The sequence below is a fragment of the Mustelus asterias genome, chromosome 12 (genome assembly GCF_964213995.1).
Source record: "Mustelus asterias chromosome 12, sMusAst1.hap1.1, whole genome shotgun sequence".
Classification (NCBI taxonomy): domain Eukaryota; kingdom Metazoa; phylum Chordata; class Chondrichthyes; order Carcharhiniformes; family Triakidae; genus Mustelus; species Mustelus asterias.
The window spans coordinates 100,095,362-100,113,946 of record NC_135812.1 but is presented as its reverse complement, the minus strand read 5'-3'; the positions used below and the strand labels follow the sequence as shown (position 1 = coordinate 100,113,946).

The 18,585-nt window shown below is 41.8% G+C and overlaps 1 protein-coding gene across 3 annotated transcripts in view; it reads right to left on the bottom strand.

Annotated features, from left to right (window-relative positions):
• Positions 1-7,860: 7,860 nt before the first annotated feature.
• rptor (regulatory associated protein of MTOR, complex 1) overlaps positions 7,861-18,585 on the bottom strand; it is a 440,065-nt gene continuing 429,340 nt past the window's right edge. For 2 of the 3 annotated variants that reach the window (XM_078225712.1, XM_078225713.1), the window contains exons 31-34: positions 17,287-17,373; positions 16,752-16,868; positions 10,846-10,975; positions 7,861-8,487 (exon numbers count right to left, since the gene is read on the bottom strand). In XM_078225712.1, the coding sequence (XP_078081838.1) occupies positions 8,419-8,487; positions 10,846-10,975; positions 16,752-16,868; positions 17,287-17,373 (403 nt within the window). In that variant the 3' untranslated portion in view covers positions 7,861-8,418. The remainder of the gene's footprint in view (positions 8,488-10,845; positions 10,976-16,751; positions 16,869-17,286; positions 17,374-18,585) is intronic. The other variant, XR_013499184.1, reaches the window with a different exon arrangement.

Here is an 18,585-nt window from a genome sequence, read left to right as displayed (position 1 = left end):
GCACCGGGAGGAAACCCACGCAGACACGGGGAGAATGCGCAAACTCCACACAGACAGTCACCCAAGACTGGAATTGAACCTGGGACCCTGGTGCTGTGAGGCCCACTACCCAAACAAAAATCCTTCTTGCACTAATTGCCAACTTACACACTTCTGGAAGAGAGCCCTCCATGCATTTCAAGTAATAGAGATAAATGGGACAGTTACAAAAGAGCCCTAATGATGTGTTTTAAAGAGTTAGTGACTCTTGTCTGGTAAGTGGATAAAAAGGCACTTTGAAACATGTGTTTAATCTGATATAATCAAGAAGAAAATCAGTTAGTGCTTCAAACAGAAATCAGAGTCCCCAACCACTTAGCGATAACATTCCTTATTCTGACCCAATCTCTGGAGTTCTCAGGTTAAACCTGGAGTCAGTGAATTCCAACAGAGGCAGTGGTAAGTGGGGGGACGGGGACGGGGGGGGGAACGGGGGGGGGGGGGGGGGACGACAATTCATCACAGTTCCTCCATGTTGGAGGGGGTAAGAACTATCAGCTAAGGTTGCAATCTTTGTCAGTTATCCAAGCGCCGCTGCTGGAAGCAATCGTACATTGGCCGAGACATTTTGCACAGCTGAAGAGGCTGGACCTCTATGGTCAAGGTGGCTGGATGGCCTAGTTACACACGGGACAGATACAATGTTCCCCTCTGCTGGTTGTGCATGAGCTTGGGTGGGTGGGTAGAGAGAGGAGTGAATCCAACATAGGTTACAGCACAAAAAGACATGCCATTGTAGACCAAGTTGTTAATCTTGAATCACATGGTTGTGCCAAAACATGAGCAACTTTACTAATGGCCTACAAGCCACTCAGTTGCATTGAACCACTCCTAAAAACAGAAATGAAACCAGGTGGATTGCCTGGGCTTCATACATGACAAGAAGCAAATTCAGCCCACTCAACCATGCAGAGTCTTCCTTACTTATGAAGAGATATTGAGCAGTTTACGTCTATACTCGCTGGAGTTTAAAGGAATGAGAGGAGATCTAATTGAGGTATATAAGGGGATCGACAGGGTAGATCTACAGCGGATATTTCCCTTGTTGGAGATTCTAGAACGAGAGGCCATAGGTTTAGGCTAAGGGATGTTAGGGACCAAATCAGAAACTCCAAGGTACATTATGAAGTTAGCCTAGACCCTGATTGTTTTTGATTTTGGCATTAGGGTGAGCATGAGGTGTTTCACTCCAGGTGTGATTCTATTGACCCACTGGGAAGCGTTTATTAAAACAACCTTTATTCAAAAATACAGTTTAACTATAGCAAACAGAATTAGCAAAATTTTTACCAATTGAAATATTTAAATATAACAATGTATAATTCTTAACTACTAGCTATCTCTATTAGTTCCAATTAGAGCAATATCTCCATAGATGCAAACTCAGGAATTAAACCCAATTTTCAGAATCAGTTAGCAGCACACAGAGGCTTATGAGAGTTGTGGTCTTCCAGTCTTTCAATACGTCTGGACAGAGAGACATGTCTTCTGAGTCTCAGACAGCAACATTCTAAGAAAGACCTGTCATTACACAACAGAATTCCAGAGAGAAAGATAACTATTTTCTCGCAGGTCCCAGACTTCAATATCCAGTGAGTGAGAAAGAGCTACTGCTCTGATCATATTCAAACAGCAACTGCTTGTTTCTCTGTAAGCCTAGCTCCACCATTAGCACGATTTTCTCTTCTTGTCAATCAACCTAATCAAACTCCACTCTGAATCCACACAGGGGACAACACAAAAACTAACAAAACTGCATTAACTCAGATTAAAGCAAACACCTCAATAATTAGGAGCAATTGTTCCTCTGCACACTCAGCATGGGGGCTGCCAGCAATCGGCACCATAATCAGAGCCGCAGGATAAAACAATCGCTTCCTAAGAAACAAGACTCAAATACATTTCTTAAAGGCAAAGTATCATCACAAGGATGACAGATTTAAAACAGAAATGAGGAGGAATTACTTCAAAGGGTCATGAATCTGCGGAATTCTCTACCCCAGAGTGCAGTGGATGCCGGAACACTAAACAAATTTGAGTAAATAGGTTTTTAATTACTAATGGGCAGGAAGGGTTATGAGGAGAGGGCAGGAAAGTGGAGATGGGATCAGCCATGATCGTATTGAATAGTGGAGCAGGCTCGAGGGGCTGAATTGCCCACTTTTGCTCCTAATTCTTATGTTTACCAATATTTGGGGACTTGTTCCAGAATTGGGAAAGCTTGTCTCACAAACGAGGAAAGCAACAGCCTGGCGGAGTCTTTTTCACAGAATCATACCATCCCCCCCAATGTCCCAACAACAGGAGACCCAGAAGAAATGGTGGCAGTGGTGTACAGTTTGGATGGAGTGGTCCTGGGAACCCATTGTCTGAAAGGATCATTGACAAGGTCAAACATGGACAAGGAAGTTGCCTGTTTATTACCACTTTCCATTATTGTTCAACCAATGAATCAGTATTCCTCCAAGTTGACCACTACTTGGAGTAGCACTGATTGTAGCAAGGAAACACAATGTACTCTGGGCAGGGTCCTTCAATATCCATCACCAATACTGTCAGGGTAGTATGACTACTGACCAAGCTGGGCTTAGCTGTCACAGTGGGCCGATGGTAGATGATGAAAGAACCAACATGAGAAAACTTACTTTACCTTCTCAGCAATCTATGGGTTGCAGCTGCATTTGTCCGTGACAATGTTGATACAAATGCCCACCTTTCAATTCCTTGGGACTAGTTAAATTGATCTTGCGAAGAGTTGACACAGGCTCACAGCCCAATTCACTGTTGCAACTATTCTATGATGATTAGACATTAATTATCAGTGGCACACCCGGATTGCAGTAACTCACCAAGGCTTTGATAATGCTCTTGAAGCCTGCAACCTCTACTACCCTAGAAGAGCAGGGGTAGCAGGCACATGGGAATTCCAATGTCTCCAAGTCATTCACTATCCTGACCTGGAAATGCATCGGCGTTCCTTCATCATTGTTGGATTAGTATCTTGGAGCACCTTCACCAGACTGCAGCAGTTCAAAGTGGTGACTCACCACCATCTTTACAAAGTATAACGGAGGGCGTACAATAAATGCTAGGCTCACCAGCACCATTGAAACTTCATGAAGGAATTTTTAAAAAGTGTGCCTTACTAATCCAGAAATTCATAGAATCATAGAAACCCTACAGTGCAGGAGATCATTCGGCCCATCGAGGCTGCACTGACAACAATCCCACCCAGGCCCTATCCCTGTAACCCCACATATTTACTCTCTAACCTACGCATCCCAGGACACTAAAGGGCAATTTAGCATGGCCAATGCACCTAACCTGCACATCTTTGGACTGTGGGAGGAAACCGGAGCACCCGGAGGAAACCCACGCAGACACTAGGAGAACATGCAAATTCCATACAGACAAGCCAGGAATCGAATTCAGGTCTCTGGAGCTGTGAGGCAGCAGTGCTAACCACTGTGCCACCCCAAAAATTGCACAAGCCAGGTAAATTCTCAATTAACATTTCCAAGTTAAAAGATGCAGCGTCAGATAGACTTGATTTATTCAGCAATAGAATTTTAATTGTGCATTTTCATCTAAAAAGCAGACATACAAAACAGTGCCTCGAGGTATATCTATAAACTCCCCCTAAATGACTTAATGCCCAGCATATGAAATCCATATGCAGTGAATATGAACAGATGGACAAAAGAAACACTCTAGCGGAAGCCAGATTACACAAAACCACGATTAGTGGGATTCAAAATATCTAGACACATTCACGCGAGCTTGCTCTCAGTAAGATTTTCAAAATGAAAGGGATTGATGCATTTCTATGCATTCTCTATGACCTAAACCCATTATGCTGTTAATTCTACATTTCACCGTAGTTGGGTAACTGTTGAATAACCCATTGTAGTTGTTGCCGGAAGAGCCTGCAGTATACTGTATCCAATACCGTACGTCAAATGCCCCCCAAAACAGGCAATGTTAAATTATTGCCAATTAATGGGCACAAACAGGGCAATCGGATGAAAAGCTATTTTTCCCTCCAAGATTTGTTCATAAAGAACCATTTATTAGAATGAGACCAAGAGCCATAATATAATGGTAGCGCTTCTAACTGCCAGTTAAGAGACACTGGAGGAACAATATTATGCAGAAGTTAGATGTGGAGTAACTCCACACTTTATACTCGAATTGATTGCAATTATGTACACTGAAAAACTGCATGTGGAGAGGCCAAATGCAGGTGATATCAAAGTTATTTGAAAGTTTATTTATTTTAGTGTCACAAGTAGGCTTACATTAACACTGCAATGAAGTTACTGTGAAAATCCCCTGGCTTCTGTGCAGGTACATTGAGGGAGAATTTAGCATGGCCAATGCACCTAACCAGCACGTCTTTCGGACTGTGGGAGGAAACCGGAGCACCCGGATGAAATCTACGCAGACACGGTGAGAATGTGCAGACTCCGCACAGACAGTGACCCAAGCTGGGTATCAAACCCAGGTCCCTGGCGCTGTGAGGCAGCAATGCTAACCACTGTGCCGCCCTGATTTGTAGCTGCCTCCCATAACTGAAGAATTTGGATGATTACAACAATTCAAAGCAGGCATGTGTTTAAAAAAATAATCGGCTAACTCAACCCAATGGCAATGTGACTTTAAAGTTTGTTTTTTTAAGTTTCTTCAAACAGAACCTCTGGAAAATTATTTTCCATTACAGTGTGCAGAGAGATTTTACTTTGAAATACATGTGGAACTGCAGTGTGCGACACTAGTTGTGATACATTGCGAGAGTTATTTGATGGCAAGAACTCCAAACTGAGCAGAAGTTTTCATAGATTTTGAATTTGGACACAGATGACCTAAACTAATTGTTTCTTTAAATTTTATTATATATATCAGATTACAGAGCAAAGCTCAGCTCTGCGGTTCCCACTGTCCATGAATTGTTATCTAAACTCAGAGTGTATGCCATTCTGTCTCAATGAAAGGAAATTACTTTGTGTTTGGAAAATAAGCTCTTTAAAGGTAAAACCTAATTAGCAGCAAAGTATCTCCAATTAAGATGCATTTTTTTTAAACCGGGGATGTCCAAACTCCAGCCTGTGAACCATCCAAGAGGCTAAAGATCTGATGATCAGTTCTTAAAATGCCTTGTAAAACAGCTCATATTTATGCTTACCTTTCTAACTCATTAATTTGTCTTGTTTGTAACCCCATAGATTTGAAGGCTGGAAAAGGCTGTTTTGAAGCTGTTCCTTCATTGACTGATAATCCCAAATCAATGGGTTGCAAATTGAGAAGTGTAAAAATTAATGGGAATGTGGCTTTAAACTCTTGGCTGCTCCATGGAGCTCTCGGAGATACATTTTGTTTTCATTTATAGCACGGGCAGTAGATTAAACAGCTGCCAACAAAATATCTACCTACTCCTGTCTGAGTTGCTAAATAAATGCACAGTAAGTAGTTTCAACACCAGGTTAAAGTCTAACAGGTTTATTTGGTAGCACGAGCTTTCGGAGTGCCGCTCCTTCATCAGGTGAGTGCCCTGATGGCACTCACCTGATGAAGCAGCGGCACTCTGAAAGCTCGTGCTACCAAATAAACCTGTTGGACTTTAACCTGGTGTTGTGAGACTACTTACTGTGCGCACCCCAGTCCAACGCCGGCAACTACACATCATGGCTAAATAAATGCTCAGTGTGAGCTGCCGGATTCTATTCTTGGGGGCGGGGGGGGGAGAGGAGTAGGTACCCGTGAGAAAGATAAATAATACTACCATAGAACCCCTACAGTGAGGAGGCCGCCATTCGGCCCATTGAGCTTGCATCAACAACAATCCCAACTAGGCCTCATCACCATAGCCTGACATATTTACCTCACTAATCCCCTTAACCTACACATCGTGGGACACTAAGAGGTAATTTAACATGTCCAATCCAGCCAACGTGCACATCTTTGGTCTTCTAGGAGGAAACCGGAGCACCCGGAGAAAACCCATGCAGACATGGGGATAATGTGCAAACTCCACACAAACACTGACCAAGACCCGAATTGGACCCGGGTCCCTGGCGCTGTGAGGCAGCAGTACTAACCCTGTGTCACTTTAACCAACTCTAAAAACAAAACCCCATTTAAATGTTCCATGATGGCTTCGTTTTCTTCCGAGTTTGAATGCTTTCAATGTAAAAAGATGAGAAAATACATTCCAGTGACCATTTGTTTACAGTTTTTTTTGAACAAAGAATTACATCTGATGAAGATATTTCGGATTCCAATATGTTCTGTAAGACTTATTGGTTATTCAATCTCACCTGGTCCAAAATGCAAAGAAATTTGACTGGAGCTGATTTTTAAGTCGGAACATGAATATTGAATTGTAGTTAGAGAATATTTGGTTTAACAGCATCAGGATGAACCCTTACACTTCGTTTAAGCCAAAAGCTGCTAACTTCAACCACTCAGTCTTTAATCCACAAGGTGCTAATGGAGTAGTAGTATGTCTGGATGCAAATGGATAGCCCAGGAGCACGGCACTAAGATATAGCTTCAGTTTCTGCTAATCAACTCACTTTCAATTAATACTAATTTAGCACCTCAGCTGAGAAACACCACCGTATACAACTCGAGGGGTGATGTGGGATCCACGTCACATTTCCAGACAAAGGTACTTCAAACCATGCATATAGAATTATAGAAACCCTACAGTGCAGAAGGAGGCCATTCAGCCCATCGAGTCTGCACCGGCAACAATCCCACCCAGGCCCTATCCCCGAAAGGCCACATATTTACCCTGCTAACATACACACCCCAGGACATAGAGGGGCAATTTAGCATGGCCAATCAGCATAACCTGCACGTCTTTGGGCTGTGGTAGGAAATCGGAGCACCCAGAGGAAACCCACGCAGACACGGGGAGAATGTGCAAACTCCACACAGACAGTGACCTGAGCCGGGAATCGAACCCAGGTCCCTGGCGCTGAGGGGTAAGCACTGTACCACCATGCTGCCCTATTTTAGATGTTGCCAGGGGACAGCCTGCAAGTATACTGTATCCAATATTGTATGTCAAATGCCCCAAAAACAGGCAACGTTAAATTATTGCAAACTAATGGGCATGAACGGGACAATCGGATGAAAAGCAATTTTAACGAGTTCAATATAGATTGAAAAAACAATCCTTCGCTCTTTTCTCAACCTTCAGTCTCTGAACATGAGAACATTCTTCAAAAAGCCTCGTAACGTGTGCAACAAAGGCTAAGATAAAAGGGGCAGTGAGTTGAAAACTAATATAAACTGATCCAAGCATAAAAATCAATATCTTGTTTTAAATGAGCTGAGTTTAATTGTCTTCAACAACTATTTAATTAGTGTTAATATCAGTACTGCCTACGTTTTAAAAAAATCGGTGTTAAATTTGTTTTAAATCAGTAATGTACATAATATAACAATACTGTACTGCACCACATAGCTTTAGAAATGTCAGATCATAATATGCATGCTGAATCAGCTTTACATTAAAATATAAGGACAAACAAACAACAAAATCACATTAATCCCAACGCAAGTTCAGACTCGATGCATGAACTGTCACCAGAATAACATTTACAGGCCAGTTTCCAGTTGCTTTTAATGGTTTTATTTACATTCAACAGATACGAGTGGTTCTGCTCAGGTCTCCTTTTCCATCATTGGTTATTTGTACGATTCGATTCGAGTTTCCTATTACAATTAGCACTTATTTTGTAAAATTAAATCGGAAAATAAAATAAACAAATCAGAAAGAACAGTCTGTACAGTGTTTCAGAGTATCATGATTTGTTTTTGTGTGGAACTGCTACAGTTTATGGGTAAAATAACGCTCACAGATGTAACACCACATTAGAGATGTGAGCTTTTTTTTTTAATAGTCCTTCATAACAGCTACTAGCATTTTAATATGGTTGGTGAGCCATCAGCTTTTATCAGTCTTCTTTCAGATGACTTGTCTACTGAGAGAGCCAAAAGGGTTTGTGATTTATGCTCAGTCGTTACAGCGTTCTCAGGCAGTCATTACAGGGTAAATTATATTAATTTGAATGCTAAAATCTAATCCACGAAAGGAAAAAAAAACAAAATTTAAGATCTAGACAAGTCTTCAAAAAAAAAAGCTTGGCAGCCATGTTCGTACGACGAGACGTACCATGGCCATTGCAGCAAATTGTCCTACAGTAGCTGAAATATATAATGGAAAAGTTGTTCAAGTCATGACTTGCATCAGCTGTCACCAGCCATTCAAGTAAATAATTTTATATGTACATTAGAAGTAATATACAGCATCTGCATATGCATCAATCTCAAATTCCGCAAAGTCGACAAGCAGGGCTGTGAGATTCATCGTTATCTAATTCGCTTCTCCGCTGAATATATAGACATGTAGTAGTCATTGCTTCCAACTGCTAAGTGAGGCTGTCAAGAGAAACACAAAATAATCAAGATCAGTTAATTTAGAATGCTAGAAAAGGTTAGGCATCCAGTGTGAAGTAATTATCAGTACAAGAAAACAATTACACTCTGAAAACCTAGCCCAGTTTATTCTGTCCATTACACAGATGGGAGAACAGAAATTAAACATGGATAACAATTATGCCTACAGTTAAGAATAGCGATAATGTGCTCACAGAAGTTCATCATGACACTGCTTTTAACCGACTTCAGGACCTTTGGGGTGAAAATTATTTATTAATTGCTTACCCTGTAGATAAGAAAATCACCACTTCCATTGTGGTCATATTGTGGAGATGCAGAACAACACAGAATCGCCGAGCAGAAACTGATAGCCAAGTTCTGCACGCATGAGGACGGCCTCAAGTGGGATCTTGGGTTCATGTCACACTACGTGTAACCCCCACCATCTGGCCTGGGCTTGCAAAATCCTACTAACTGCCCAGCCTCGAGACAATTCATATCTCTTTAACCTGTGATTATCCCTCTCTCCACTCGCATTGTCTGTACCTGTAAAGACTTGATTACCTGTAAAGACTCACATTCCAACCATTATGTCTCTGTCTATATATGTCGTGTTCGTGAACCCACCTCTCCATTCACCTGGTGAAGGAGCAGCGCTCCGAAAGCTCGTGATTCCAAATAAACCTGTTGGACTTTAATCTGGTGTTGTGAGACTTCTTGCTGTGGTCATATTGTTATGACAGACGTTATGAGATAGGCTCAGAAAGCTGGGGGATGGTGGGCTAACCAGTGAAAGTGCTATGTAAAGGACACTTCAACCCAGCAATGCCTTTTGAGGCAACATGAAACGGTCCAAGAGTTTTCAATGTTTTTACTTGCCACTACAGCCCTACTCCCCCGAAATGGAACCTTGTTCAACTGCTTTGAGTAGCTATGTTCTCAAACTCACTGTGAAAGGAAATGAAATGCACTCGGAGTGGGGATGGAGTTAGATGAAATGTGCAGCAGGATTCAGAATGGTCAGACACAGCAAGTAAACACACAAAAGGAGACACAGTAAGTACAGAGACAAAGATTTTCCAATGTTCTAAGGAGATGATTTTGTCTCACTGAGGAAGACTTACACTTTACAGCCTGGCATGAAGTCACTACACCAAAGCTTTGCTGGTTTCTGAATGTTACCAGAAGCATAACTGCCTTAAAATTCACTTCCATGCATTTGTTACGTTTTTTTGCAATAAATTCAAAGACTTTAAAATTGATACTTTAACGAAGAAACCAAATGTGAAAGTGGTAATTAATGGTCATCTATAAAGAACACTAAATACTACATCAAACTGGAGTCTAGAAATTATACTGCGAAATATTACCATGCAATCTGCTTAATACATTGTTGAACAAACCCTTCTACAAAGAATTTAGGGACGCTGAGGACATCAAGGAGAATAGATCTTATATGTGTATCCTCCCAGACTGCTTTGGTAGTTAATTAACTGTTTGAAGAACAATATTCAGGTGATTTGCAGACTTTAATGTTTCATCTTACCTTGGGAAACTTCCCAATGTATGAACAGTTTGAGAAGTTTTCAATGAAAACAAAATGCCAAGCTTTCCTCTACTTGTTTGAACATTTGTTAATATTGCATAGTTTAGTTGGAGGATACTCTGGTTTTAGCAGGGTTTATGGTAATAAGGCATTGCCTTATTAATAAAGTAAACCCTTGCAGGGTTTATGGTATGCAGTAGGCAGTCTTTTTTAAATACAGTTTGCAGATAATAACAAGGCAAGCCTTAAATAGGTCGAGTCTTCATTCAACACACAAGTTAGTCCAAGAACATGCCTGTGACATTATCTGACTCGCACCAGCTACTGCCAACCAAGAGATTCACAACAACACAACCTCAGAGAAGATGTTATTTGATTATTCTAACTGGGATTGAATTAAGCTTTGGTAAATCCAATTCTGAGGTCATATTTATCCAGAATTCTTCCTGTAAGAGAGTAGACTACAAAGTCAGAACTGAGGGAGCTGGGAATCCTTCACGATCCACCAGAGAGGGGGCCCGGTCCATTCAATAAGTAAAATCTGTCTGGAGCATCATCCGGTAATTTCTCAGACAGGGAAAACAAATTAGAATGAACTCCTCAGGAGCTGTTGTGAATTGTTTACAGGGACGGCCCTTTGCCCAGCTGCTGGTCCATCACATTTGAGATAGAACAGAGCGACAGCTTGTGGGCACTGGTGGCATCTTGCAGCTGCGCCATGTAACGCAGCGCATGCTGAGAAATAGTACAGATGTTAAGAGGGCAATGGAACAGAAACAGCACAGATCGAAGAGTTCTGAAAAATGACTTACCCAATATGGGTGGAAAGCCAGGCAGCTGATGGCTCCGATCCTCTGCCCCATAAATCCGTCATAGTATTTAATATTGCTTATCACATCCCCACTTGCATTATATACAGCTATGAACTGGTTCATGGAGCCACTGAAATAGGAAGAATAGGTTCACTTTTGGTTATTCATAAGACCATAAGATGTAGGAGCAGAACTAGGCCACTTGGCCCATCGAGTCTTCTCCGCCATTCAATCATGGCTGATATGATTCTCATCCTCATTCTCCTGCCTTCTCCCCTTAACCCTTGATCCCTTATTGATCAAAAACCTATCTATTTCTGTCTTAAAGACACTCAAAGACCTGGCCTCCACTGCTCTCTGTGGAACTGAGTAGTTAGCAGCAAATGCCCAGCTATGCAATGACACAGCAATGATATGCACTGTATGTTAACTGCTGTGAGTCCGTTATCTTACATCGTTAGAGTTATGTTACCTGTGGCAGAGAGGAGTAGAGAGAAATCCTGTCCATTCAGATATTCCATTGCAGTAATCCGGGTGTACCGGGGATTTCCATTGTGAAAATAGACAAGTTTTTCTCATTTCTCCCAATCCCAAAAACAGATACTGTCTTTGTCACAAGCTCTGGGTGGTGAAACACTGAACACATGTACTCCCGCATAACCTTGCCATTAAATGACATTATTCTGGCAACAGTACTAACAAGAAATGATTAACCTAGAAAATCTAAGACAGCTGGCCCAGAAGCTGAAGCACTTAACGCTCAAGCAGGAACATTCTTAAGGGCTTGCATTCAAGTCCTGGGAACATTCCTAAAAGCATCAAGTTTTTTTTTATTGACTGAACTGTCAGATTGAATTGCATCTCAAACTTGAAATTTGACATTATCTGACTCGCATCAACTCCGATTCCTTCCCCATCCCCTTTCTAAAGCATTGGATACTCTGCTATCTGACACAGAAGTACATTAACAATGGCAGTGGTCCAGGTGATGGCTGTTCTCCAAGATAGAGGAGATCTTATGTTGAGCAGTCTAGAAAGGAGACACATCTGAAGAAATGTACTCTGATCAAGCAATAAACATATGAGGGTGGCACAGTGGTTAGCACCGCTGCCCCACAGCGCCAGGGACCTGGGTTCAATTCCCGGCTTGGGTCACTGTGTGGAGTTTGTACATTCTCCCCGTGTCTGCGTGGGTTTCCTCCGGGTGCTCCAAGGACTATAGGTTCTCTCCTATAGTCTGAAAGACGTGCGGGTTAGGTGGATTGGCCATACTAAATTGCCCCTGAGTGTCAGGGGGACTAGCTAGGGTAAATGCATGGGGTTCTGGGGTCTGGGGTCCTGGTTGGGATTGTGGTCAGTGCAGACTCGATGGGCTGAATGGCCTCCTTCTGCACTGTAGGATTCTATGAAATTGAAAACAAAGAGGAGGAGATTGGAAGTAGGATGATTCCTGTGGACTTGCCTGCTTGTAATGACTGGAAAGGTATTCACTAACGCTCAGAAAGTCTCAGCTGCACCATGTTACAGTGTAGTATACTGAATGGAATTATGTCAGTGCAGTAACTATACTTCGTAACATCAAGCATCCATAAATCAAGATAAATTTACACAAAAATTCTATGCTTATAGTCAACATTATGTACTGCCAAACGAGAAATGTGTGTTAAACAAGTGAAGCATGATAATTGTCTTTTTTTAAAAATGGGATTTAGCTTTGTACATAAAAACATCTTTAAGTCAGCATTGATTCAATTAGAGTGCTGATCCCAGGGAAAAACACAACTCTCATGCAACCATTTCTCCATTTCACTTGGTTAGTTTTCCCTTCCTAGATTTGGAAAAAGAAAATATCTCCAGGAAGATAGGAACAGGAATGGCCATTCAGCCTGCTCCACTATTCAATACTGTCATGGCTGACTGGACACTTCAATGTATTTTACAGAGACTGTCCCCATAACCCTTTACCTTAATAGGGACGTAGGAAAACTTGAAATTAAAAGTTGCCGTTGCTTCATTGTGCATTACAACAGTGAATTTTTTGCTCTTGCTTATTGAGCCATCTCTAACTTGCGACAGAGTTGGTATGATGCAAAGACAGCTGAAATAAGCCACTGCAGGGAAACTGCCCAGCACGTCTTCCCACAAAGTGTCACCTTAAGTGAATTCCCTTGTTTCCGTGTTGTGTTAGGTCAGCAAAGCATTGGAAAGCGTGTGCAGATCTGTTGGACATGTTTCACACTTTTAAGTTTGTTTACTGTTTTGGGATTACTGCTGTGCGTACGAGGAAGCGATCAAAGCTACTGTGGATATGACGGGAACAAAGTCAAAACTCATTAGCTTTACAATGTTACTATATCTGATTTAAATTGGCTATGGAAATGAATGAGGACAATAGTCAAACGTGAAAATACTCAACTGGAAGAATGTTAATTTCAGTGAACTGAAAAGAGACCTGGTTCAGGTGGATAGGAATCAAAGGTTGACAGGTAAAACAGTAAATAATCAATGGAAGATTTTCAATTTAGAGATGGGTTAGATACAGACTAGACACCTTCCTATGAGGGGGGGGGGGCGGGGGTAGGAAGAGCATCCAACACCTGAGCTCACTGGATGACTCGATTTACAAATTAAAATGAAGCAAGAAAATCCCTGCAGGGATTCTATGGTACTAAAACAATGACATTATTCTGAACCTTTCTAAATCACTGGTTAGGTCCCAGCTGGGGTGTTAAAGCTAATTCTGAGCGCCATTTTAGGGAAGGTGTCAAGGCCTTAGAGAGAGTGAAAGGAGATTGACGGGAATGGGATCAGGGACGTGGGACTTCAGTGTTGTGGTGAGACTGGAGAAGTTTATTTATTGTCATAAGTAGGCTAACATTAACACTGCAATTAAGTTACTGTGAAAATCCCCTAGTCGTCACACTCCCACGCCTGTTCAGGTAAACTGAGGGAGAATTTAGCATGGCCAATGCACCCTAACCAGCCTGTCTTTCGGACTGTGGGAGGAAACCGGAGCACCCGGAGGAAACCCACGCAGACACGGGGAGAACATGTGGACTGGCACAGACAGTGACCCAAGCCGGGAATCGAACCCGGGTCCTGGCGCTGTGAGGCAGCAATGCTAACCATTGTGCCACCGTGTCGTGTTCTCCTTAAGCAAAGGTTAAGGGAAAATTTAACAGTGCTGTTTAAAAACATGAAGTTTTGATAGATTAAGTCAGGAAAACTGTTTCCAGTGGCAGAGGAGTCAGTGACCAGTGGACAACAGATACAAGGTGACCAGCAGAAGAACCAGACAGAAAGGAATTTTTTGTATACAGTAAGTTATGACGATCTGGAATGCACTGCCTGAAGGAGTGGTGGAAGCAGATTCAGTAATAACTTTCAAAGGGGAATTGGATAAATACTTGAAAGGGGAAGATTATTGGGAAAGACTGGGAGTTGGATGACTCTTTCAAAGAGACGTGATGGGCCAGTTGGCCTATTTACAGTGCATTCTGCGCAAAATAGCCACTTCCACATTAGAAACAAACATTAAATTGGATTTTATTTTCTTAATTAAATATTTAAGAAATATACTAAAAGGACAATATACTAAATATACTAAAAGGGCGGCACGGTAGCACAGTGGTTAGCACTGTAGCTTCACAGCTCCAGGGACCTGGGTTCGATTCCCGGCTTGGGTCACTGTCTGTGTGGAGTTTGCACATTCTCCTCGTGTTTGCGTGCGTTTCTCCTCCGGGTGCTCCGGTTTCCTCCCACAGTCCAAAGATGTGTGGGTTAGGTCGATTGGCCATGCTGAAATTGCCCCTTAGTGTCCTGAGATGTGTAGGTTAGAGGGATTAACGGGTAAAATATGTAGGGATATGGGGGTAGGGCCTGGGTGGGATTGTGGTCGGTGCAGACTCGATGGGCCAAATGGCCTCCTTCTGCACTGTAGGGTTTCTATGATTCTAATGACAACATTCTTAAGAAAATCATGGCTTTCTTCAAAAAGGTAAATTCAATCTTAAATGCAATTTACATTATAAAATTATTTCAGAATCTGGCACTGGTTCTATGGAATGAAAGTGTTTTTGCATTGAACAGTTTATGTTGATAAAATCAGACTGTTTCAGCAACTTCAGTAAAGTTTAGCAAAACAGTAGCTCTGTGCTGAGCTTTTCAATTGAGGAGGAGAGGGAGCGCACTAAAACCGAGCTGTTTTCCCATTTCTCGCGAATCTTAGAGCGACTGAGGAAGGCTGATATTTCTCTCTCTTTATTGTGATTTGCAAAGGCAAAGTGGACTCAAAATCTGCTACCTCATGTTTGGAAACAAAGCTGACAAATGTGCAACTCAACAGCGCAAAGGGCCCAAACAAAGATGGAGACCTGGCAAATTCAACCATCTCTTTAGTAGATAAAAGCCAGAAAAGAGGCCATTTGACCACATCTCTCTTTCTGGTGGATTCTGCACTCACAATGAGAAATCCTCCAAGCTTGGGCAGTCACTGCGGCATCAAGTACCTCCAGGAAAGCCATAGCAACGGTGTGGGAGATGGAGAGTAAAACTCCCATTACTATCTCATCTGACAAACCTTTAGGAAAGGATTTAAATTAGAGACAGTTGAGAGAAAGATCACTCAACTGACCTTGCGATGGGGCGGAGGAGCGGATTATCTTGATTGCACAGGCTGAGTTTAGAAGGATGAGAGTGATCTTACTGGAACATATAAGGATCCTGAAAGAACTTGACAAGGTGCATTCTGAAAGGACGTTTCCCATTGTGGGAGGCCCGAGAATAAGACGGCACAGTTTAAGGTGGACATAAGAGGAATCTTTCTGTCTCAGAGGGGTCGTGAATCTTTGGAACTCTCTTCCCCAGAAAGTAGTGCTGGCAGGGTCAGTGAATATTTTTAAGGCAGAGGTAGATAGATTCTTGATAAGCAAGGTAATTTGTAATTTCTCTCTGGGGCGGAGGAGGCTGGGGGGAGACTTTATTTAATAGAGGTTTATAAAATGATGAAGGGGATAGATAGAGTGAACGTTCAAAGACTATTTCCTCAGGTGGATGGAGCTATTACAAGGGGGCATAACTATAGGGTTCGTGGTGGGAGATATAGGAAGGATATCAGAGGTAGGTTCTTTACGCAGAGAGTGGTTGGGGTGTGGAATGGACTGCCTGCAGTGATAGTGGAGTCAGACACTTTAGGAACATTTAAGCGGTTATCGGATAGGCACATGGAGCACACCAGGATGATAGGGAGTGGGATAGCTTGATCTTGGTTTCAGATAAAGCTCGGCACAAGATCGTGGGCCGAAGGGCCTGTTCTGTGCTGTACTGTTCTATGTTCTAAGGTTATCAGGGGTGGGTGCAATGTGGAGTTGAGGCCCCAGTTAGGTCAACCATGATCTTGTTAAAGGATGGAGCCGGCTTCTACTCCTAATTCTTTGTTAGTTTGTTTGAAAAATGTAAGGTCACATTGTGAGGCTTTCCTCATATCCTAAAGGGGCCACGCTTTATGAATTGAGTAAAACTATAGGCAGGTCAAAAGAAAACAAGATTGAAATTACCCTACATGTACAACTCAGTTAGTCAAGAATCATTCACGTTTCGTTACACCAGGATTACACCAGCTCCAATGTAAACAGACCATGTTTTGAACCAGCACTCATTCGATACATAATACTGCCCTGTTTGAATAGTCAGTAATAAGGCCTATGATTATGATAGGTACACAGAGTTAATTTAGGGGCTCGGGCAAGGCAATTTAATTATATATTCGAAGAGCAGCTAACATTACCATGGTCGATGAATATTTATTGTCCACAGATGCAAAATAGCTAAAGCTCCAAGACCCTTCTGCTCTCCTGGTAAAAGCATAAAAATAATACTTGCTGCGCTAACCATATGAATTCACTTACCAAGCAAACAGATTAGCCTGGGGATGAAAGTCCAGTGCCGTCAGTCCTTTTACAGTCTGAATTACATTCACTGACTCAGGCATCCGGGGGTCAAAGAATCGCACATCTCCATTTACACTTAATAATTGAACAGAGAAGAACACATATAGTTGGCACAAATTACTCGGGGCAAGACTACATGCAAGAAATGGAAAATATCACTCTTGATAAAGTAGTATAACAACTAGAGCACTTAACATTTCACTAATTTTACCACAATAATTGGTTTATAAATGAGCTTCTTCGGTGATATGAGTGAAAGCAAAATGTGAGAAAGCAAAATTAAAAACTAAAGATCTTACTTCCCTAACGAATATGTCAATTAGAAAAAAACGGGGGATATCTTTAATCTCGTGTCAAACTAAATAATGTATTCCAGATTACAGGCACAAAACCTATTATAATGTAATTATATACACACATGATGTACATTAACAGTTCAAATAGTCAATTCAACTCCAAGTAAACAATATAGCAATAACTAATGCTTTATTACCTCACAGTGATGATATTGCCTTCAGAAGTCTTCTGTAGATAGGTTTTGACCACCCATGCAGCATGTTCCCTGTAGGTCATTACACGGCTATAAAACAAAAACCATGTTAACAATTAGAGTGGAATTGCACCTTACAGCACAGGCATTAAAATACTGCGCTCACCTTAATGACTGCGACACCTTTCACTTCTAGCACCCAGTGTTCGCATTAATTATTCTCAGCCCAAGTGTGACATGACTCAAATGCAGGATCAAACTTCCCTCACGTAAAAACCCCAGATGCAGCTTAAACCTAACACCTGTCTTTCAGATCCACGATGAATCCTCCATCTTCATTCTTGTGGTGTGCCAGGCAAACTAATAATTTAGCACTGGGTGGTGAAATAGTCCCGAAAGGGAACTGGAATTAAATTCCAGGGAAATCAATTTCATTTAGAACCTCTCCACACGCCAGAGAAAGGGGTCGTTGTCCCGGTGTCGTTTCGCATCAGAGTGAAAGGACATTGTGGTAACCCACAATACTATTCAGTCATACGGAAATATGACGTTCAATCAATTTCTAGAGGACGTTAAAAATGTATTGTACTTTGGCTTTGAGAATTACAAACAGGACTTGTCACTGCCATACGTCCAAGCCTCATTCAGTGCTAGCACGCTGGCCTCTATTAGCTCACAGACAGAACCCATAGCCTAGGCTGATCAGTGCAGTACCAAAGGAGTGCGCATTGTCACAGCTGGTGGCTCTCAGCAAGACGTTAAACTGAGCACCCATCTGCCAATTTAGATGGATTGAAATGCTGCTAGTCCAAAGAGGAGCAGTGGAATTCTGTCAGTGTCCAGCCCAACCGACATCACCGGAACAGATTAATTGCTCACTAATCTCATTTCATGTTTGTCTACCTAACAGCAGCCGTCATTGTTCAAACGATTAATTGGGTATGAGGTGTTCTGTGACGTCCTGAAGATGCAAGAAGAGCGTTGATATCTCAAGAACTATGATTCACCTTTTTGTTTAAACAAACGTGGCTTGTCTTGTGATGCAACTTGTTCTTGTAGAGCTGAATAAGTTTAATCACCCTGCCTCAATTATAATCTATAGGTTTTCAATTCTATTTCGTCATACAACTGGGTTCTGTGACTTCTTGTAAAGCTAGTTGTGTACCACCCCACCACCTGAAACTCCTGAAATTATATTAAATATGATTTATCTAACAGAACCAATGTGGAAGTTAAATAAAGTACAGGCTAAATAATAGATGTTAAAATAAGACATGCAGACTGAAGACTAGGAAGATTGAA